We start from the raw sequence: 24,030 nt of genomic DNA on the forward strand, positions 1-24,030 counted from the left end.
ATTATCTCCGCCTGCTCCCCCTCCCAAAAGATCTGTGGGGGGGGGCGCTATCGGCCCCAGTTGCCCCTCCCTCCCAGATCTATCCTTGTAATGAACAATGTGTGTTTTATGTACAATCCTGTGATTTCTTGTGCTTGTGCGAACTTATATGGGAACAGGAGGTGTCCTCACAGCACGGGAAGCGAAGATGTTATTTGGGCCAGTCCACGTAAGGTTTCCCCCTCACAGAGAAAAAAAAGTCACGCCTTTTCATATTTTGAAGTATTTCATTTGAAACCAGAGCCATTAAACTAAAGGTTTTACATTTGAAATCGAAAGTGCTAGTTGCAGAAATATTGTCTTTCGAATCCACATGTTCAAGCCTTGACTGGAACCAGCGAAACCAAAGTATAAGCCGAATGCACTCGGATCGTTTCGAAAACGCTCATCGGGCAAAGCCATACGGTTATAGAAAAAGTAGGCGACAAGATCGTGTTGAAGAGCGCCCTCAATCTGAGTTGACATCTCCAGCGGAACTAGACAATTTGCAACCTAGCCGAATACATGTGACTGTGGCTCTAGCATGGACACAATCAAAATTACTCTTGTCATTTTATACTTCGGTGTTACCAATTTATATATTTGTTTGCTTTTTGTTAATATCTCCGGCCCGGAAACGTAGCCCGTTGATATTTATTTCAAGAACAACAGAAATTTCGTTTGTTTTTTTTCAGGGGGAAGTTCCGGGTGTGAGAAAGATAGTAAGAGAAGATATGAGGAAAAAGATAAACGCGGATGCATCATTAGGGTCAATATTGTCAGGGAAGGGTGTGTGACGGAATTCTCGATGAGCAAGAACCGTACAGATGTTTTCTTATTTAAGGACCTGGAAAGAAACGGAGCAAGACATTTCGTTGTCCTTGAAGAAGGAACTGTCATGTTATGTCACGAGGAACACTTTCCCAGAGGGCTTTGCAGAGAAGAGAATTAATATTTTTTTTTGACGGGTGCGTCGCTCTCCCTTTCAGGCCAGTTTCATGTTGTCACAAGGCGAAAAGTTCATCCCCGTGGTCGAGTTCGGGAGGTGAGTCATTTGAACTTCCCTGGCTCTTCTCACTTTTTACGGGAGTGAGGGTGGAGCTTCCGAAGTGCCCGAGAGAAAAAAAAAGCGAGGATTTGACTTTGTTTTAACGGCCCCCTTTCTATGGAGACCACGAAGGGGTATGAAGTGACAATATTTTTTTATCGAGTTGCATAAAAACGAAACAGTAATTATGGTGTCCCTGGGTGTCGTCCGGAGAGCGCACATGTCGCAAGAAATTAACTGTCAGTGTCAGAGGACGAGATTTCGTAGAACAAAATCGACAGGGTGACGGGACAAATCAATACACGTATTTTAGACTACACATGTACTTCACACCATATCGAGCAACACGGCCGTTTCACAATAGTGCGCCACCAAGAGTTTGCAACGCGTTGGCCAATCACAATGCGTGGAATTTTTCGACCCATTGCTCGTTTGGAAAGGGTCGACAAATTTCTTCAGGGTCTTCAATACTTCTATAATTAAAGTCTTTGCAGCTAAGGCAGGAATAACTGCAAGTCGATCAAATCTCACTAGAGTTTTTAACATGTCAGATTCAAACGCGCGCGCATGATGGACACAACGTATTCTTCGCGTTCACTTTTCTACTAATTTTTAATAATGATAATAATCATAATAATGCACTTATATTGCGTCCTTTCCACTAAAAGTGGTCAAAAAGCGCATGAGAAAGATAAAATTGCTCGACCAAAGTCACAGTTAACAATTATTACTGTTCACAATTAATAATTGGCTAAAAACTGACATATAAAATTAAAAAAAATCTCATTCATGTCCGTGCCGGAAATGGTTCTTTTTCAAACTATTTCACTCAGTATTCAGAGTGATTTTCACTTTACATCGTCTAGTCCTTCGTGTCAATCTCTAGAAAGCAAGGCAAGTGTTATTTCTCGGATGGGGGAGAAGATTTAGTTTCTGGTTGGAAAGCAGGTTTTAATTATAATGGTGCATTACAGTTCCTGGTTCACACACACGTATAATCACAGAGTCTGTTTATTTTGACAACTCAAAGTCAGTATCACCATAGAGCTACAACCCAGCTCTATGGTATCACTGTGCTCTTTTTTGTGTTTATGTTAAAACTGGTTATACAATCCACTTTCAGTTTCTTTCCTACAGATTACAGGGTCGATTAGGATAGCACTGCCGACTACAGTGTACAAGCCGAGTTCCCCGATCAACCTTCTTCCGATGTAGTATTTTCTTAATTTGACAACAAAACAGTTTCGCAAATATACATGTACATGTACGTACTATAAAATAGCCAGAGGTCTGCCAAAAGCTCCTCCCCCATTCAACATTTAATGCGGCCCACAGCTTGTGTGGATGTATTAGAGTGAATGAATCAACTGTGATTTTTGTTACTTTATAATCTGAGCGTTAAACATTAATGCTAACAATCTTGAATCATCCAGTTAAATTACCAAATTTCACCCACCCCCAAGGGGTTAGAGGCCGTGATTTTTGTTTATTACTCATTCAGACCTGGTGCCCTCTTCTGAAAATAAAACAAAACAATCCACGAAGCCTCGGGAAATAAATCACTATATCACATTATCAGGGAATGGAGTAGCCATGAATTCGTCAGTGTAGTTAATTATTCACAACAGACACTTAATTATTCATTCTGTCGGTTCATGACAAAGGAATTTTTTTCTCTCCAAATAATAGCAACGTCTGCTACGAGCGTATCGCAGTGGCGAAAGCTTATGCGTGCATAGGGGGGACACCGTGCACTCGGCCACACACGCGTGCATTATAATCGGGCCATAGAGCTCTGTGATCGGGCTACACACACAACTGCGCCAAACGTCTTTTGTGGCCACTCTGGAAACTTACAGTGAGATTGTGCTATCCATGGGCAAACAATATGATGAAAGCCCATCAGTAAACGTCGTGTCCTTTTGTACGTGTGAATCTAATAACCAGTCTCGGTCAATTCATGCGGGGAATTCAGCGGTGATTTTAACGCTGTAGACGTCAACAGTTCTACGGTGATATTCCCCCGCCCCTTTCCTTCTTGCTCGGGATATTTCTGTCGGGCAGCGTGATCGACGCTAGGTTGTCCCAGCGGGAGTTGGCGATCTTAGCCCCGGCCGACACCCCCTTCTGCGGCTCGGTGTTGCTCGCTCACGGAACTCTAGTACAAGATGTGCTGCTCATGCGATGCGGGCACGGCCGTGTTCTGTTGCAAATACATTCTGGTCGTCACGACATGTATCACAAATTTGGTGAGTATTTTATTCAGTGCTTCGGTGATGTTAGTTCTTGCTGGTGATGATCTGCTCTCTGTCAGAGATGGTGTTTTGATTGAAGCATGATTAAATTATGCATTGTACATGTACATCCTGCATCTTAGATGCACCGTACATATGTAGATAGCAATCACATAATGGGTTACCCACGTTATGCATAAACATACATGACATGCTTGATTATACAACCATAGCCCAACGCAGCTCACTGCGTGTACAATAAGCGCCACCGTACCTTTGCATGTACATGTAATTGTGGGAAAATCATGTAGCCTTGAGTTTTCGGTACACCACTGGTAATGAGTCATTACATGTCTATGGAATATTTGCCCTGCTGTGTAAAATCGCAAAGGCAGATGATGGTACAAGTTGTAGAAATCATAGACATCGTGAATAGTGCAGCAAAAAATCGTAAACTGCAGTACTCGATCAGAAATCTTGAGCCCCTTAAAACTACCCATGAACATTATTGATCGTGTTCTTGTAGTGTGGACTAATATTAAAAGACAGTCGGTCAAAATGTGTTGTCCAGATGTTGAGTAAAATCATTCAGGGTTTCTGCGAACGATAGGCGTTGATATGGAGTTATAATACCAGGCATTGAATGGATGCGTGCGGTTTATTGAGAGCTGCCCCGCATTTTTTATGAGCACGGTAAATATTTACTCACGTGCATGTGTATGAGAACAGTGTGGGGTCATATCACAAGCGTATTTAAGTGAAGTCGAGAGAATGCTACACTTTTTGATTATTTACGTAACCTTCGGAGGAAACATTTGCCAAGCCTTCGGGAGCTACGCGTATCGTGCATGATTGCACATGCGTTGTCCGTGCTTTCCGTTGAAAGGGCGGGAGTAGACACGTGTTTGCCGAATCAATGGAGTTCCATCATCGGTCATTGATAAGAAAAAAATCTGGTTCTTTGGGTCCCAGTGTTGTAAACTTCAGTGACTTGTTTGACATTTGCAATTGATTAATAACTTGTCTGACAGTCGTTCTTGTGGTTAATCTTTCATTACAAAACAGACAAGCAACTTGTGCATATTATCAGATGAAAGTAAAACGCCTCATGCTGACACTGTCTGGAAACAAGTCATTTGAAGCTACTGTTAATTTGCCAAAGATAAAGCTTTTGTACTTTGTTTTGTTTGTTTTTAAATGCATTGTTCTTTGCGTTCAATATTCCACCATGAGTGACGCTGTGCGTCCCGGCCCACTGTGTCTTCGTAATGGCCTCATATACCGTAAGGGTCCTGTTTTCGAGGGGTTTGGGTTTTTGGAATTTGAGTTTTTTGGGGTGATCCTCCGAAGGCGGCTGCGGGTGAGGTCTGTGATCCGTGACGTGTGCGGCAATCGACCGAGCATAGATTCGTTTCGTGATCAATTGTCTGCGACGACCAAACGGTCTGAAATTCACAGCCTGGAATTTGCTGGTCACTTGTGACGTAGAGTTCAGCCGACCGAGGAGAAGATCGGGATTAGATTTAAAACACGTGACAGGTCCTAAAAAGGGAAAGATTAAAGTTTACCCCGATACCTTTACCGAAGTAGATCGACCTCTCGTTATGCTCGAGTTAAAAAGTACAGGCTACAGTCGTCATAATAAATATACATGCATGTATATAGACTTTTTAAAATAAATTTTGTGGGTTTTATGTGAAATCTGGGAGAGTGCTGTGAAAGTGGTACACATCTTGTCTTGTAGGTAAGATAGTTATCATGATTTGGAAGATCAGAGGAAGTTTTGTAGACATGACAATTTTCGGGACACTCCGCGAATCCCTTTAAACCGGCATACTCTCACGTCTGTCTGTTGTCAACAGTTACCCACTGTACTGAATCACACGGTTCCGCATTGTGACTGGTGGAGTTTCCATTGCTCTGTGCTAAAATGTGTAACTGGGCTTTTGGTAGCTGGCTACAAAGAAGCAGTCTGCGGTATTTTAAGTATTTTTCATCGGGAATAATGCCTTTTTACGTTGGCCAAAGTTCCGGGAGTTATTTTCCCTCATGTGAAACACACGTGCTCTGTACGTGTTTGGGTGGAGCACGGTTCACTTTGCGTTTCGCCTACACTGCTGCAAGGCAAAATGACGTCCATTAAAAGTAATTCACCCCGCCAACTGCCTGACAGAATCTGACGAATGCATCACCCGACCGTGGGAATCGGCTGCATCATCATGGCTAACAATGATTCGAAAGGACTTCTTATGCTGTGAATGTGAATGTTCGATACCGGTAGAATGTGTTGTCAGAGCCCTTTTGGCCCGCGGTTGGCACTTCTGACTTTGTTCGAGCCCCAGCGGCGAATAGGCCGACATTGAATTTTCACAACAGTCACTGCTGCCCAAAGCAAAGCTCATGGGAACGTTTACAGCATCATTTCCATTAAAAAAAATTTAAAACACGTACAGCTCTTATTTGTAATACTAATTATGAGCATGACAGTCAATTGACTTTGTAATTAACGCGTGTGTCAATTATGGTCTAAATATAAGGAACCATTCCCCACAGAATGCTTACGTCTGTGTTTGTCGTTAACATCCGCCGTATGTTTTGTGTTGATGTCATAAGGACAAGGAAGCATGCATTCAAAGTTCTATACAGATAAACTTCAGTAAGAGATCCTCTAATCTATTCCAAACTTGAGCATTGAGCTCATCACCGTAATTTATCTAAAAGCATAGAAAACTGACAGAAATAAAAACAATAGCTTAAAATTTCACCAACATCAGTGTACTGTGTAGGCCTATGCCTGGAAAGTTCATCTCTGAAAAAAAATTATGTAATCGAAATGTTGAATGATTTAAGAGATTACGGTAATTTTCAGCAACCAAATTCTCCGACTGATGTGAATACCACTCCTTTTAAGTTGTCCAATATCGTAGAGACTCCTTTTAATCATGCGTTACTGTTGTTATCGAACAGCTGCTAGTAATTTCTGCAGAACGTATCCATTTTCTTTGGCGTGGAGCCCAGGCACACAACAGCTAGCACCCCCACGCACACACACCTTGGAAACACACGTTTATCGCAAATTTATCACAGTTTATATATGCTCGGCTTCCGAATACGACACTATGTCTGTTGATATCCACTAATCTATAACACGGGGCGCTATTTGCCATCCATTTATGGACACCAATCGCTCATGATTGTTGTCCCACCTTTGCCACAGTAGAATAAACCATCTGGGTAAGCGTGTACCGAGCATTCCAGTGTAAATCCACCGCCAGCCCATGTGTTAGTCTCAGTTCGGGGCCTCAAGTGGGGCGCTCTTACATAAACTCCGTTTGTTATGCAGATCGCTGTGGCCTTCGCGGAATGAGAAACGGTTTGAGGCAAGGCCAGGCCTTATGGCGCAGTTGCTGTCCGTTTTTACGCCCTGCTACTAGTTGCTTTGGTGTAGGCCAACTGTCCTACCTACCAGCACGGAGGAAGGACCACATACCATACTCCCTTCGTTATACACCTGCACCATTACTAAAATGTAGCAGCATGCATTAGACACTCAGTCTTCTTAAAAGAATGACCTCAGAATAAATAAAAGGAAGGACTTAAAAATGCCCGTGCATTTTGCCTTTGGAGAATTGAAAAAGATGCCAGAGAACATCTACTTTCAGTTCGTTTCCTAACAGCACAAGATGTCTGCACATGGCAAAAATCAACTCGGACTGGTTTTTTGTCGAGGAACAGCCGCGCCACGTTTGCAAGATTTGAAGCCTTAAGCTTCCCTTGGTACAGTTTCTTACACAGTGACACACAACCCAGCTCTATGAATGTAATTTTGCAACCGGATGTCTACAGAACGTATCCCGATCGCTGCAATTACTAGCGTAGTTCAAACCATCTATGCTTGTTAAGATAAAAGCTATTCTCCTCTAAGGAGAATGATCAACTGGTAATTCTAACAGACACGGCACGAACTATCATTTGAAACCTTACTTCAGTCGATCAGAAAAGCACTCTCCGGACCACAACTCGCATTCATATTTTTATGGCCCGACCGAGGCCGGCCCGTATTACATTGATCGCTTAGTGAGCGATAAATTTCCCGGCCGCTCTTGCGTTGAATCCACGTAGTCTCGGTACTATTGTGGCGGTTTTTTTCCCCACAGTGTGGGATCCAGTACTCATATAAGCATATGGAAATGTCGTTTCGAGTGCAGAATTGACGCGGTTGATGCTGCCCAAATATCACGCATGCTTCTGGACAAATGTCACGTGTCGGGGAGAAGGATCATCTGCAAAATCCAATTTAATTTAGGATGCATTTGCGGGAGCAACGCATCTGGGGCGTCTGAATATTGCATGACACCCATTACTGAACTGTACTTGTGAATTGTATAGCTTTGTCCAAACCGTAGCCTCTGGCCTGCTATTTGCAGCAGCATGCCAGGCTCTCCTTACCGCTGATACATGGATTAATTAAAAGCTTGTAAATAATTGGCACGCTATAGCAGAACGGAGGAGTGAAGTAACCCCTCAAAATCTCCGACAAAATGTGCCGTGGTGTATGATAGAATGCAGGGCTGAGCAAAATCACAAGTATTAACTATTCGTAAATGGGCCTTGGTTACTAATGTGGCTCTTGTCAGTAGGTCATGACGCCCACAACAATTTCCATGTACTCCGCATAACAGTTTACTGTAGGAACGGTTCGCGCTATCCTAAAATCTTCCTTTTGAGATCAATTGCCGGAATCGAATTGACCTCCTTTCCAGAGCGCACTCTGCACCAAAGCAGTGCTATATCACGTTCCCGGTGTACTTACGAGCAGCTGCAGGACTTCTGGCTTCAAACCTCGCGAGAAATCAGGCCCAGAATTTTAATATAACAAAATTGTCGTTCCCAAACCGTACCTATCCTGTGACCTTTCGGTCCACTTCTGCGATAAATACGTGACAAAGAAAATGCCACGCCGTCGCAGGTGGTGGACAGGCTGTTGAGGACAAGACTTCTCGCCACTGTGACGCACTTGGAAAAATCTTGAAACAGTGACCCCAGACCGCGAGGTAATTTTCCTCCCAGCGTGCGCGAAAGGAAATACTCTGCCGTGCTCTCGCTTCGTTAGCGGGTGGACTTGGTTTAAGGGAAGCTGTGCGCTCCTCGAGAGATGTATTATCGGGGACAGCAAACTGAACTGCACTATCCAACCTCAAGTCCTGAAAGAGCCTTCACACTGTGTATAACTCACTAAACATTTAACATGTCTTGTCAATATGGCTTATCCGGTTTTTTAGCCAAACATCTTCGCTTGTAAGGTCTTGACACAATAGCCTAATCAATGATAGAAGAAATCGAAGCTGTACGGTACGTACTACCTGCTTACACGCTGTGTCCTCCGGTTTTGTGCGCAATTCGCCTTGTATGGGTGAGACACGAATTGCTTTTTTTTTTCAGTGAACACCCTTAACTTCATATTTTCCTGTCGGACAGTTCACTGATAAGACAGGCAATCGTTAAACTTCATGAATGTAATTACAGACCCACTCACAAGATATGGATATCCATTGCTAGAATGTTCCGTAGGAGCGTATTGATTTGTTAATTGCCATTGCTCCGGACACTATATACACAAAAAAGAAGCTTGATGTCATTAGAATCGACTGTCTGCAGACTCAGATTGTCAGTCTGAAAGGTCGGCAGGATGTCGATCCCACTGCCTATCCTCCCCAAGTTGAAGTGCACCCCCAAGCGGCGAAAGAAAGATAGGTGGTGGTAAGTTTTCCAAGCGGGTTCTTGTACGCGTTCTGCGTGTACGCAAAGACCATTGATTCCATAATAAACGCGCCTAGCCGATGGGTGCATTCCACCAAATGGTTGTATTTCTGCGCGCGAGCTCATTAATATTTTGTGATCCCACGGGAATTTTACAATAAGACAGGCCATAATCAGGAGGCATCATAGAAATATTTCTATAAATCCCGAATTTAGGACTGATCGTTTCCAGTTCGGGGTATTTCTTTCACAAAAAGCCCCAAATTGCGGGCCTATTTTGGATAGAGGCGGGCGGCTACATTCAGATATGAGCGCTTAGTTTTACTACTATTTTGGGGGGTATCTTCGTTCAAAGGCGAATAAAAAAATTTTTTCGTGACGTAGTCATTTCGATACTCTATCTAACAGATCCTTGGAATCGAAGAGGATCTGAAAGGCAGTTATCTATACATGACAGCATCGATGGGATTCGAACCCGAGTCACAGGAGTTGCAGGAAAGTCTTGCTTCCCCTTTTTTAAAACGAGTTTGATGCATTTGCCCCATCGGCATTCGCGCCGGAGTGGTTGGTACGTGAGCTACTTGGTTGTCACTATTCGGCGGGCTTCTTTGGCAATGGTTGGGCACAGTGCTGTACCATATGAATCAAAGGGTATTCGTTATGATTGGTGAAATGTGTGGGTTAACCGTACATGTATATAGTGTGGTTCTTCTGTATTGGCTAAACTCTTACACAATTCGCCATATGTTTTAGCCATTTAATGGATGTTCGTAGCCCGTGGAGCGTTGAACACGTGCGGGTAATTTGCCGCAGGAAGCTCGTTTCATATGCGAGGCTGCGTCTCTACGCGATGGCGGCCGTATGTTTCTCTGCGAGTCTATGCATGAGTAATGGCCACATTAATACATGCCGGTGCAGTCCGCGTTTCGGCCCTTCGTTTGCTTTGAAAACAAGGAAAGTATTGCTCGCAGCTATGGACAACTTTCAGTTCAAACCACCTCAGAGTGTCAGTGTGTCACCGCCAAAATGTCCCGGGACTTGAACCGTCGCCAAACCGTAGAATGAAAGGCCTCGAGACATCCAAAACACGAGTGTTTCATGCTGTACAATTAGCGCTCACAAATTATCACGATATGCATGTACATAATTAGTTATACTTTTCTTTTTGTGCGAAAATGCCTTTCCAAAAGATTCTGGCGCCAAAATATCCTGTTGTTTGGCTTACACGCTTTTTCCAATACAACCCCTTCAGTTCTCGCTTTTCTTTCCGTTTATATATTTCACACATTAACTTCACTGATTAAGGAGGTACATCCCAGGAACATATCTTAATCCCGTAAAAAGTCAGAAGGGCCCTACCCTGTACCCCGTGTGCGCCACCCCCCCCCGCCCCATTTTCCGTAAAGGTTCGGTTTTCGATCTGATGACTAGATAGAGTTCCTGAACGCGACACTGTGCGTTGTGTGTTTCAATCGGAGGCAAAACTGTCAAAATGGAGGCGAGCGACCGTGAACTGGTGTCTTGCAAAACCGCACGCCTCTTAAATTAACGCATGCCCGAAGTCAACCGAACGGGGATGCTCGTTGAATATTCCTGCATGCAATATGCTTAGCAGCGGAGATAAGCGTCTTCGCTGCGGGTTATACATTAGCGGCACAGCAGTGTAGAATGTGCGGTATGTGACCTATATATAGCCGTCTATTGATAGAGGTGCAGGCTATATATTATCCGATTGATATATGTTTATATCTGACTTGATGGATCGGGGTTTTGCCGAGAGCACTGTCAAATCATCCCGCGGTAATTGTGTGATTTCCAGTTGGGTATGCAATGTAGTCGGTAATTCGTATAGATAATGAATTGTGCAGTTGCGATGTTATTTTGAGAACGCTGCTATATGATTTTGAGAGATTCGTATTCATCTTGTAAATATGACTTTGTCCGGAGAGTCGTGGTGTCTGACGTTGGATGTGATTTGTGGCCACAAACGAGACCACACCGGTCAATTTTTTTTTAGCATCTTTTGAACGCTTGAGAATATAGTAAGGTGACGTGACTCTGAGCATGCGCCTTTGCGGCCTAACTTTTCGTGAGAAAACTGTACATGGCGTTTCGGTAATTGATGATAAATTCTTGGACTGTTTATAAACAAAATTCAGCACTTTAGGGGATTAAAAATGCATACACAAATACCTTTGATCGAAAGATCTGTCCAAATTATTTCTCAATACATGGATGGAAAATTTAAACTCTAATAGTGGATTTGTTGCCGTAAAATGCCACGGGCCTGTAATTAAAACCCAGGACTCTAAATGATACCACACTGGACCCCAAACGTCTACTCAGAAGAGAACACGTGTCTTTGAGTACCTCGTTTGTTTCCGTTTGAACTGCAGAATCTAATTTGCTTTATTATAAAAACCCACACTTTTTTGGTTGGACACCAAGTTACTTGGTCAACAGGTGAATTTCTGCACATTCCAACTGCACAAAAACTGCTGTAAAAGCGAGGATAATTCCCTCAGATTCTGAAAGTAAGGCCTCCCTTAAAAACCAGGCTTACCTCGGAGATCTGTCATAATTCTGCCCGTAATAGCTGGTTCCCCCAGTGCCCCTGTCGCTAATTTGCACTTTAATTGGCCACTTGACAGGCTACCAACATTTGCAGGTGCGCGACCTTAAGGTCGCACCATTGCCGTATCGTTACAATTTACTGCGCAATCGATACCTGGAGGCTTGCCCTGTGAAAGAAATGCTTTCTTGCGCATGTCAACTTGCTCGTCAGGGTACGCGGCATTGTGCACACAGTACAGCTGCGCCGTAACGTGGACACTTTAATGTTGAACTTTAATGTTAACCTACATGTATGATTGTAGGGGATAGTGCGTGCGGGAAAGATTGTTTCTTTGCGGTATTGTGCTGGATTTACAAAGCGAGGGCTCTCCTCTCGAAAAAAAAAAATTGCCCGTCTCGGATGGTCGACCAACCTCCTTGCAATTACAAACTTGATGGCTTGCCACATATGCCGGGGTTATTTTTCTCATGAGCACCGAAGCTTGCCACAGCATATGGGCCGCGATGGAGCTCGTCCTCACGTGCAACCCGATTCCGTGACGTGTATTAAATTGGTGTTCTATTTCATGTCGACCTTTCGGGAAAAAAGAATCTAGTCCAATTCTACTTGTGATGCACGCAGGCGGATCACATATCTGCGTTGCCTAGGTCCCTTGACGAGAGACCATTCAAATGGACACGTGAACGTGGTTAAACAAGAGAAACAAGTATGCTGTGTAGAACCCATTTGGGAATTCTACCCACGACATTATGGTATGTTCGTGCCCCAATTGGCAAAATTTAAAAGTCCCTTTTTCCCTTTTCTTTGATTTTTACTTGATGATACTTTAGTTGGCATTTAATTGCGCGTGAAATTGCAGGAAGCAGGTTTTCTTAATATAACTCTTGCCCTGCCGCAAAAACAGGAACTAAGTGATTTTAATTTGTGGTGATTAGAATACCACGCTCAGATGACCAACATATCCCCAGAACAGCGCTATAGGCCTAAGAAAGGATTCAGCACAGACAATGGTAGCTCCCCACCTTGAGCAGAAGCAACCCCCTCATCGGTTGGAAAGAGCCAGGTTGGTGGAACACTGTGAAATTGAGGTCCTTGGGGCTTAATTCCCAGTACCTTGTTTTAACAGGTACCTTTTGTTATCAGTCATGGGAAACCAAAAGAAACCAAGACTTGGGACCTAAAATTGTCCTTGTTATAGACATGATGTTGTTTTAACCGTGCTCTTCTTATCGGTGTTCGACTGTATTCATTTTTTTGTTGGTGGCGGTCATTGGTCTCTAGTCTTGATAATGGAGATCAGTGGTGGTGACGCAACCCTAGCTACTTCATAGTCGTTTGTGAACCGGCGAAGTGCAGTTCCCACCAAAGGCACCCGCGTTGCTAGGAAAATTGCGCCCTCTCTTGGTCCAGCTTGGGGCTCATAACACAGACCAGACGATGGTGCATGTTCTAAGATGTCTCAGTAGAGCCTGGTTACTCGTATTTTAAGTTATAGGGAATGATCTGTCGCCTCCATTTAGCATTAAGACAAAGTTCCTTTCCTCCTCCAATTGGAACATGGAAGCCGTAATTCCCCTTCCCTCAACATCATCTAAAAAGCTTTTTGTAAAATACTTCATTGACATCTTAAACGTGTCAGCTTTACTATTATTATTATATAACTTATGGATCGAAGAGGCAAATGGGTCCATTTTTATAATTTTGAAGTCCAAAAGTGAAATATTTTGTGTGTCCCTGTCACACAACCGTTGGGACTTGATTTGATACGTCGCACATGTATCATTGAAATTGACTTCTATTTTATTCGGCAGGCGGTTTGCATTACCTGGGTGTGTTCTAAACTTTCGAAATTATATCTGATCGGGTGTGACAGAGACATGGAAAAAAAAAGCGGGCCCACAAATTTAAGGAAGGACCTGAATACTGAACAGTCGATGTGGCAAATCGTGTGGTGTATAAAGACCTTGCGATCACTTTATAGGCTTTAGACGCAGTAGAGGTGGCACTTGAAAATCTGCCTTTGTATCTTAAGTCATCCTGATGGCAGAAAAATTTCCGCCTCGAACTGCAGTCACGTGGGAGAATTCGGGCATGGACGTTACCTGTACGGCATTGACTATAATTCAGTTTAACCTCGTGCGTGTGCTCGAAATTCTATCCCAGTTCATCCCTGGCCATAGGAAATTTCAAATCTGCCTGTGACAATGTTGCATGCAGTCCTTTTCGCGTCGTAATACCGTGCTGTCGCAAAAGCTACACTGTTTAGTTTGCACGCACTTGCTTATATCGTCCCAGGGTATGTTGGGTCAAAATGGCCTCTGTATGCTGAAGCATTCAGGCGGCAGTTTGCGCGTAAAATAATGTACATGTACATGTACAGTACAGTGTACATGTACTTGAACAAAATGTACATGGACATCTACGTGCAAAACAGCTTCACTGCGAACATGTACATGTACAGCCTGTGTACTGTGACCACTGAGGGCGCCAATTTCCTTTCCCGTATTCAAAGCCCTGGTATTCACCCCTGACTAAAACTGTCAGTTATTTTAGCGAGAGCAGGCTTGGTGTCTTTCACATATTTATAAGCATTTCAGACCTTAGATGTTTGCAAAGCAGGAAAACTCGGACCGATTATTATTTCGTGGCACTGTGGTGGATTTTTGGCCTATCGCTTCTGTGATTGTTCTTCCAGCATCACGCATGCTCAGTTTGAAACTCTGCAGTCCTCAGCGGCTTTTGCAATCTGGTTTTTTTTTTTAAATACCCAAGTAGAATATTTACCAAGCACACACTCAAGAACTATCGCCAGTGCTATCGCAGCGAACATTACTTATCGCCAGCGCAACGCCAGAAGCAGCGAAGCGATTATCCAGTTAAATTCAACCGTGTCCCCGCCACCGGCACTAAGGCGGGAATGTGTACCGCGCCGGTGCACAAGGCTCGACGTATGCGATGCCGTCTTGCCCGGCCGGCCAGAGAAAATCCAATTGAGCAGTATGCCAACAGGCACGCACGGTGCTGTCTCTCTTGTCGTTCCACTGTGCCGACATTACCCACTTGGCCCCAGGTTGTTATCTGGGGGAGAAAGGGCTCTTTATTAGAATAAAATGTAATAGGGGTTTGTTGTTGCGGGCAGTGAAAAACTTGACCGTGTAATTCGATTTGCTTGTCCATAGGTAGGTCTGTTTGACACACGTACACGTATGTACATGTACAGATGGTAAACTTCTGCACTACAGAATACGAGAGGTTTTGAGAAAATTGTGTCGAGACCAACGTTTAATTGCTTCCCTCTCAGCAAGGGCCGCCCCTCCCCCCTTAAAATCGGTTTTCAGTTTAACATTAAAACAAATCCCATTTGGTCAGGAAGAATACGGTATGAAAATCGACGTTGCTTTCATTTGGGGGACTTACAAGATAGCTTATTATGTTGTAGCACTTTTCGTCACCTTTAAATTTACACAATGTAAATAAAAAAACAATGATGAATATGCATTAACCATTATTGTTTTGCACAGAGGGAAACTGATTCCAGGATTTATGCTTTTTCTGCAGATTATTTTGAGAATTATCTGAACAGAATCACACCGAACAGTCATAATAACCACAAGAGACACGCACATGTGTACACGTACTAGCCCAGTAGGCCCCTGTGCAAGATGCCTTCTTTCACCTTAAAAATGATTTTAAGTGGGTTTGCGCACTTTCGTTGGATGAGTCATTCCGAATAGAAGATACTATACAGACAGTGATTAATCGTCCTCCATTCTCTAAATTGTCTACCAAGGCTATTGCGCCTAACTAGATTTGATTCATCGTTGGTCCCATTACGCACACACACGTGCTCTGGAGGGACGCCATTTTCATCAGCGTTAATCATATCAGAAAGCTGACACGTTGTTTTATGCGGGTATTGTCTGGATTGCGATCGTGACCCAGCCACCAGCGGTTTTGGTCCCAAGTCGGTTGATGGGGACTGCCTCATAGTTTCATCTGTCCTGAAGACAACATTATGGATATTGATTCCACATATGCAGCAAGGTATGAGACGGAGAGAACCCCCCCCCTGCTTTGTGTTGGTCATTGTCTCGCAGGAATCTGGGGAATTCCTTTCAGACATCTTGGGGGGGATGTGTTAAGTAACAATAGTCTGGAATGTGTATAGGGATTGGACATGTTGGGGGGTACCCCTCGGTCTCATTTCTTGCTGGGTATATGATTCCATCGCCAGCTATAACGACCAATCAAAGAGCACAACGTCACTCTTGCTTGGAAGTCGTCTCGGAAACTGTCCAATTAGAACAGTCTCTTGGATCCTTGATGCAGTACGTATACGTAGATCAAATTAACCTTGGCACCGATTGGTTGAAAATGGTAAGAGTAGGCCTAATGATGTTCGGTATAAGAATGCTAAACAAACTTTCACGGACACTCTATAGCTAATAACCTTTTTAAAAGAAAAGATCTTTTCGAAGTCCTCACGCCCTTGTACAGTTAGGCCAACATATCAAGCGGGAATGGTTTAGAAGCTTTATGACACTTAATGGTTCGGAATGAGAGCGAGCACTACTGTGCTCGGGGCAGCGACTCGACTGTGCACTTTCCCTCGACAAGTCGTCCATCTTTTATGACGTCTCCTTGGAGACGACTCGAAGACAAAGTTACACTACATCGATTTCATGGGACAGATTCGTCGATTAGCAAATACATGCTCAAATTACTTGCCACATGTAAGCATCGAGCCAGTGGTTCATTTTGCACAACTATCGCCGAATAGTTGCCAGCCGATTGTACAGAGTCACCTTTAATAATCATGGATACAATAAAACATCTTTATGTAGTTTTTTGACTAACAAGAGAAAAGTAAACATACCCCTTGCTGTAACTTACACACTGATGAGCGGAATGTCCTTTAATTGTGCGAATTTAAGTTACGGGTACTCTCGCTCAGATCTTACAGAATCTTTCTTAAAGGCAAAAGGAGAATATTCTACGATAGAAATTGTCTTGACTCCTGATCTTATTTGAGTATGAGAATTCTCAGTAACGTTGTTTAGAGGAGGAAGAGATTATTAAACCCTTTCATGTTCTTTGTTTTGTTGTGTTTCATATTGCGCCAAAATATAAGTGAAGTGTCTGTTTTTGCCGTCAGTAGTCGAATGGCTGGAAATTTTGCCAGTGAATTAGCTGGTCTCGTTCTTGCGCCCTCTGTTGGCGAATACGCTGAGAGGATGGCCGTGTCGTGAAGCTTGTGGCTGCGGCTAGGAAATCACACTTCCGAACATAGAGGTCAATGGTTACTGACTGCAGCCACTTCCCGTTTGGTTGCTCTACACCAAATACGCGCCCATGGAAAACAGTGCAAAATCAGACCCAAATAGCGCCGCCTGTTGACTCTTGGGAAGAGGTTGGTCTCCCTTTTTTTACTGGAAGCTCAAGATTATGGCCAGAAGATCACTTTCCGTTTGAATTTTATTGGGTTAGCCACGAAATTTTTCTATTCGCCTTTTCCCGAATATACCCCCAAAATAGTAGTAAAACTATACGTGCTCAGCTCTGAATGTAGCCACCCGCCGCTATCCAAAATAGGCCCACAATTAGGGACTTTTTTGTGAAGGACATACCCCGAACTGGAAATTTCTAGTCCCAAATTCGGGATTTATAGAAATATTTCTATGATCCTTCCTGATTATGGCATGTCTTATTGTAAAAACCCCGTGCGATCACGAAATATTAATGAGCTCGCACGCAGAAATGCAACGATTTGGTGAATGTACCCATATGGTTGTACATGTATAGCCGCAGCTAGTTGATGTATGCGGATACCAATGGGCTTTTGCATACGTGGGGCTTGACACTTAGCTCCCTTTTTACATGTGCACTGTACGTCTTCAGGCATAGCCATTAGCTACGCACTGAATCCCACTGAGAGCTTAAACAGAGCAAGTGTCATGCTCTGTGGCTGTAAGAAATGAAGAAACACCAGCTTTGCGAAGGGAATTATTACTTGTAATATGGCGGGTTATGTTTCGCCACGTAGTAGGCCTCTAAAGGTATAGAAATGGTGTCAAAATCTAAGATTGAAGCAATGGCCCAGTTGCATTTCAGTTTGATAAAGTTTTGAGTTTAAACCATAGAGCAAAGAACACAGAAAAGTACAGCTTGTGGAGACCGTGGGTGTCGACAGTTGTGAACAGCAAAAAAAGGAATTAAAACACGGCATTTAGAGTGTTCATGTGAATTTGGGCTGCTGACCTGTCTGATTCGGATCTGAATGGTGTTCCTCTCTCTGAACTTTTAAACAACTAAACAAGAAACAATAGGCTACATTGTTTCCCCTTACCTCCCGAACGAGGCGCTGACGTGCACTTTTGTACACCATAATTCGTCAACCAGACATACTGTACAGTACATAAATAAACAGTAATGGAATGTGGAAACTCTGGTCACGAACTTTGCAACCGACTAGATCACCACCACTTGCGTAACACCTTGCGAATACAAAACAATAAACCATCGCAATTTTGGCCAGTGTCGTCCAACGCATTCCACATTTTCTGTTTATTCATGTGGTTTTGAACTGTTTTCAGACATTACCGAACTCTTCCCCGTTTTTGTTTTGTTTCAGGCGATCCCTAAATATCCTTGCCATATCCTGCTCTGCGCAATGTACCGCTTATCTTGGCTAGCTGCGCTTTTGTAGCCCAATCAGCCCCGATAAGCCGCACTCTGTGTGAGAATCTTATGTGAATGTGTCGAACAGAATTAATTGTTCACGCGCCCAACGGGCTACACGCAGCTAACTCCATTGGAAGAGTTTACATTCAGTCTCAAATTTCGAAAGAGGTGGACGTCGCGTGAGGTCCTGAAACTTTGTTGTAATTTAGAAGTTTGGAAAAGTGGCGAAATGGCTGTAACGGGATGTGTTGCGTGCGTCAAGTATTTGATGTTCGCGTTCAACTTTTTATTCTGGGTAAGTTAAGTTTTAGAGATCTTGACCCAAATGGAAAATTTGTTTGCTCAGTCACGTCCGTCCATAGACAGGATAGACCAAGGAGCCCGTGGAGCTAAGGTCTAATATTTTTTCTCCAACCATGGAGTCTTGACAGCGCAGTTCTGGAAAGATTAACATTTTTGTTGAGACTTAGTTTGGCGTGATTTTCACATAACGTCCAGGTAGTTTACTACAAACGAAACCATTGAGGAATACCTTTTAACTAGTTTGAAAAATTTGGTAAACATCATTGTCTCTTCGACTAGATGTTGAGCTTGGTGGAGAGGCGAGGGTAGGGGCTTGAAATTATGATAAACTCAGTGATTGTGTGTCAGAACATTGGCCGTCATGTTTATCATGTTGGATAAAGTTTTACGGAGGATTGACAGAAAAGACTGGCATGACTGGAGGTGTTTGTTTGGGGTTTTGGGGTTGTTCAGGTGGTCTCCACAAAGAGGTAAACATGTTTAATTTAACCCTAACCCCCAGGCCTGTTTACTGGGAACCATCCTGAATCCTCAAAAATTGCATTCAGCCCAAATCCTCCAAAATCCTCCAAAATTTCTTGAAAATGTCATTTGGAGGTGTGCCAACTGCCCAAATCCTTCAAAATCCTCCAGTAATTCCTGTTATTGTGTTGAGGCAGTGCATATGGCACTCTTGAGCAGTGTGGTTGATTCATGAGAAATGTCGGGCTGACTTTGTGCTTCACTAAGCACAGACAAGATAAGGTCTAATCCAAGACCTTCACGTATGGCATCCTTCGAAATCAGCCATGCAATTTTTCCATACACCCTGAATCCTCCAAATTCCTCCACTTTGCAGAAAAAGATTTTGGAGGATTTGGGAGGGTTAGTGTTTAAGCATCATGTTTTTGAAAATGTGCATTTGTCTGTGTTGCTTTCAGTTTCAGTGCCTGCGTATGCTGTTGCCACAAGTGAATAAATCGAAACCTGTTCGATCTTTGAACAAAGCCAACCCTGCATAGAGTTTTGTTTTATTCCCTCAAGCAGTTCAGTTCATTTACCGTGAAGTACTTGTACAAATACAGCCAAGCTAGTCAGATGATCGAGAATCCAAAGCAAACTGTGAATGGACATGACAATTGTACTGTTGTGCTATCTCTTGACAGCATGAAAGTTTGTTCAGAGGCCTGTGTTGAATGATAATAACTCAGAACGTTTCCTCCTCGGTGTGGATTTCGCCGTCTTTTCTTTCACTTGAGACCATTTCCTTGTTTGAGGACAAGGCTGTCATCGTGCATGCAAATTTGGGTGCCATCTTAGCATTGTTGGTTTACAAGTGCTTACAAGTTACACTTTGCCACACGTTTGTATCAGTCCAAAAGTTCCCCTTTGACCTGTTCGAGGAAAAATTATTTACGGTACATTCAGAGCGGTTCCGATGAAGTTTATTCCTGGCAGGTGTAGATGATATGCAGAGCGTTTCTGGTGGTTTGGGTTCATGTGATTTCACCACACCCATTCAAGGGGGAATTTTTGTGTGCCATAACCGTCCGCATGGAAATTCCGGAAAGTTACAAACCATGTTTGTAAAATCCAGGAATTTGGGAGAGAGAGTGCGAGTGTGATGCATGACGTAACATTTTGGGGTTGGTGAGAAACTTTCTCTTTCCTCCCTCCAGGTCTGCATCTCCAATGATTCCATCTTTTATTTCCACTTAGTTCCTCCTATACATACCTTTGACCCGAAATTTCCTTCCTCCTTCTTGCGTTCATTTTTTTTAAAACCAAGCAGTAGAACTTTCCTTTTTTTTTTCTTTTTTTTTTGTTACAATGATGGTACCAAAAGTGAATTTCAAGTGGGCTACAGTGTGAGGTCTGCAAAGTGTGGGGAGGGAACAGAACTCACTTATTTGAATTTTAAAATGTGGTTTCTGAGGATTCGGTTCAGAGATTACATGAGGACCAAATGCTAAGTTATAAATTCTAATAATTTACTCTTTGAACCTTCAATTTGATCACTATCAGAATATTTGGTCACACCGAGGGGCAGATTGTTGATGAACAAAATCAGTTGAAATGACACACACAATTGCACATTATAATCAATATACATGTAATAGCTTCTCACATCTAGGAGTATCTTCAGCTACGATTTAGCAAGATTTAAAATTGAACAAGACTTCTTGCCCTGTTGGAGAGTTCTACTCCTATTAAATTGTTCAATGACTAATTTGCTTTTTAAATCACTGTAGGATTTCTGACGCTTTTCATTTGAAACTGCTTGCAACAAGCCTCCATAGTGCATTTTTTGTCATTTAAAATGAAAGAAAATTTTCCCTTCCTTTTCATGAATTTTACATTTCAATATTCAAATTCAAAAAATAATATTCAAATATTCAACAATCGATCGAATATTCAGTTATTCAGATATTCAGCACAGCCCTACTAAGTTACATGTATGAAGGACTTCTTTATTAATTTTTTGAGAGTCAGAGTTTGAGGGATTCACATATAAATATCTCAGGATTTGGGGTAATTTTTTTTGAATGAAAAGTCTACTTTCTTGCTAGCTTTCCTGCTTGTGTGATGGAGTAAAAAAGATTACCACCTCACTTGGAAAGCAAGGAGGTTTGGGGACTGGCAGGTTTGGTGCATTGTGATAAAATTAGAAAGAAGTGTTCACAGATTAAAAACTATTTAATTAACCGATGGATTCATGCAAAAATTCGTGTAACGATATTTGAAATCATCTGTGAATTATCTTTTCATAATAACCGGTGTTTTGCGACAACACTTTGGGTAACATAATTTTTTAAATACACATGTATAACGTCAAAAAAAAGAAAAGAAAAGACTGGTAGCCCCATCTTATACATGTAGTTACACATACTTCTGGCCATTCTTGTCAAGTGGTTAGGGGCACAACCTTGACCACTGAGGAGTTTGCTGACTTCAAGAGTCAGTGTCACAGTTTTGGTCAACCAAATATTTACTTATGGTTACGTGCCATATACATTCCGTCATACCCAAGGACACCTTTCAGGTTAGCTTGCAATATGCTGAAGAGAGGGACCGATAGATGGTTAATTCCCCCCCTCAGTCCTGTTTTTGAAGTAAATTCGGCAGTATAATTATCACATTTGAAGGACGAAAGCAACTCTGTTACAAAGTGGATGGAGACATAAAACGATGACAGACCGTGGAGGAATGGACAGACAGTGTAGGCCCCCTTTAAAACTATCCAAATGGATGACAGTCCTCACTTTGCTGGACTGAGTCAGCAACATGTTGGATTAACGTTATCATCCACAAAATATTGTTCAGAATCAGTCTATTGGATTTCCCCCCCCCCAAAAAAAATTCTGGGTCTAGATGAAGCTTCGGTTACCAGAGAAGCAATCAAAGATGAACATCAGCGTGTATTCTTGACTGCATGAATTAGCATGATTTACCGCAAAGGGAACTGTGAATGTGTCGGAACATATTGCGAAAAACTCGGAAAAGGATGCAGCAGGGACAGTAATGGGGGAATTCAGGAGTGCACCTGTCAGTTATTACACAAACATTGCCGGAATCCTCAGCTCCTATCAACCTGAAAACTTATCATTACAAATATTTAGACAGGGTGATGCAACCTTGGGAATTCCCACACCAATTTGTAGAGTACAGTGTATTCAGGTGGGAAATTCCAACATGCTATAGTTGGTTAATGACGGTTTATAGCTACACCTGATGGCCCTTTGGGCACCGGGGAAGTATTCCCAAAATAACCTACATATTGTACAGGTACACTCACCGGGCCTTTCTTATGTGCTGGTACCCAACACTAACAGCTGTACCAATCCAAGCCGATAGGTATTCTCTGGGAAAGAGATTAGCCTTAATAAAAAAAAATAGTTTCTCATTCCCCCTTCATTTTGTTGCAGTTGCCAATTTTTTATCTTTTTCCATTTTTGATTTCATTTCCTTTTTTTTCACATTTGCACATATAGCTGTAAATTTGTTTAAAACATTAGAGCATCTGTACTTAGGCTAAAAAAAATAATTGGTCTCTGGTCAGCGCGTGCGTCATTTTTAAACATGCGCGTCCATTTTTTATTTCCATTTTTTCTCAAAAATTTCAAAACAGCACCCTCTATTTCCGTACGGCCTGAATGTTCACGAGTGGACTGATTCCCGGCCGCAAGTCCTCAAGTCAGAAGGGGAATTTGTTCAAGGAACCAGACTAACTCGTGGGTAGCTCGTACCCAGTGATAGATCCGTTACGACTGCGTAATGTTGATGTCGAACACAAACAGCAGACCGTGGGTAGGTTACAAAGTGGCAGCTAGCTGATCAACAACAACGGCGGCATGATGTGAGACGTGCTACTGCTAGCCGTTGCTCTTTGATGAAATATGCCACTCATTTCCGTGTCCATTGCCAGTCTTAAAAAGCCAACCCCATCCCCCCCCAAAAAACCTGCATCGCCGCATCAATTCTGGAACTTTGGTCTGACCAGAGACCAAGTATTTTTTGGTGGGGGGGCCTTATACATAAAAATGTCACTAGAAGAGTCCAGAGAATGAAATCGGTGTGCCATCTTGGAAAAACTCTGCTGTGGAAGTAATTAAAAGAAAAAAAACTGACCACCTGTTTTTGTTTTATAAAAAAAAAACCTGATGAGAAACTTTTTTCACAGTTAGGCCTTGGCAGAGACCTCATTAACATTTGAGCCAACTTGTTTATTTGCCATAGGCAGGAGATGATAAGCATCTTTCCAGCCCATTGTTAGTCCAAGGTTAAGCAGTTCAATCACCAATACCTAGAACAACCCCACAAATGGTACCTGTGTTATTTGATGCAGGGTTGTTGAGTAGCGTGAATGTGAAATCCAGTGGAAAGGGTACAACTTAAAGCAATCATCAGCAGACCCTAAGATTTTCCTAAAGGGAGAGGGGGTGTGATCCTGGATTATCCAAGGGGGGGGGTGTGAACTAAAGCAGCAGTGGTAAACTAAAATGCCCACGAGCATGTAGAGTGAAGCCCTTACGGCATGGGTTCCGGGGCCATTTTGGCTTCTAGGTGCTCTCTGTGGTGCAATTTCAGGCAGACGCCTCAGTGTTTGCAGTATGACCCCTCTTTTTCCCTTCTCCCTACCTCCCTCTTTTTCTCCTTTTCTGTTTATTTATTATTCTGTTTGGTGTAAAAAAAGGAGGGGCATGCGTCCCTCATCCCCTCCCCCCCCCGATCCGCCCCCAGCAATTGCACTCAAGTTCCGCTCTGGCCCAGATCTGTTGGTTGTAAATGAAAATGTTGTTGTTGGCGCGCACACTCTGTGGGTACACACTCTGGTCTTGTGATTTGCCCCTCTGATCCGCTGGTACATGCAGATGCAGTGCTTGCATTCTGTTCTTGACAGCGTACAGTTCGTTCAAGTGTGAGACCCGCAT

At 42.9% G+C, this 24,030-nt stretch overlaps 1 protein-coding gene across 2 annotated transcripts in view; it reads left to right on the plus strand.

Moving 5' to 3' along the window:
* The first annotated feature begins 2,819 nt into the window (after positions 1 to 2,819).
* LOC110975036 (CD9 antigen-like) overlaps positions 2,820 to 24,030 on the plus strand; it is a 33,912-nt gene continuing 12,701 nt past the window's right edge. Inside the window, exon 1 of one of the 2 annotated variants that reach the window (XM_022227127.2) lies at positions 2,820 to 3,315. In XM_022227127.2, coding sequence (XP_022082819.1) covers positions 3,235 to 3,315 — 81 coding nt within the window. In that variant the 5' untranslated portion in view covers positions 2,820 to 3,234. Of the gene's footprint in view, positions 3,316 to 18,425; positions 18,612 to 24,030 lie in introns of those variants that run through there. The other variant, XM_022227128.2, reaches the window with a different exon arrangement.

This window comes from Acanthaster planci, linkage group LG20 (assembly GCF_054643075.1).
Source record: "Acanthaster planci isolate LZ-2023a linkage group LG20, COTS_SCS, whole genome shotgun sequence".
Classification (NCBI taxonomy): Eukaryota; Metazoa; Echinodermata; class Asteroidea; order Valvatida; family Acanthasteridae; genus Acanthaster; species Acanthaster planci.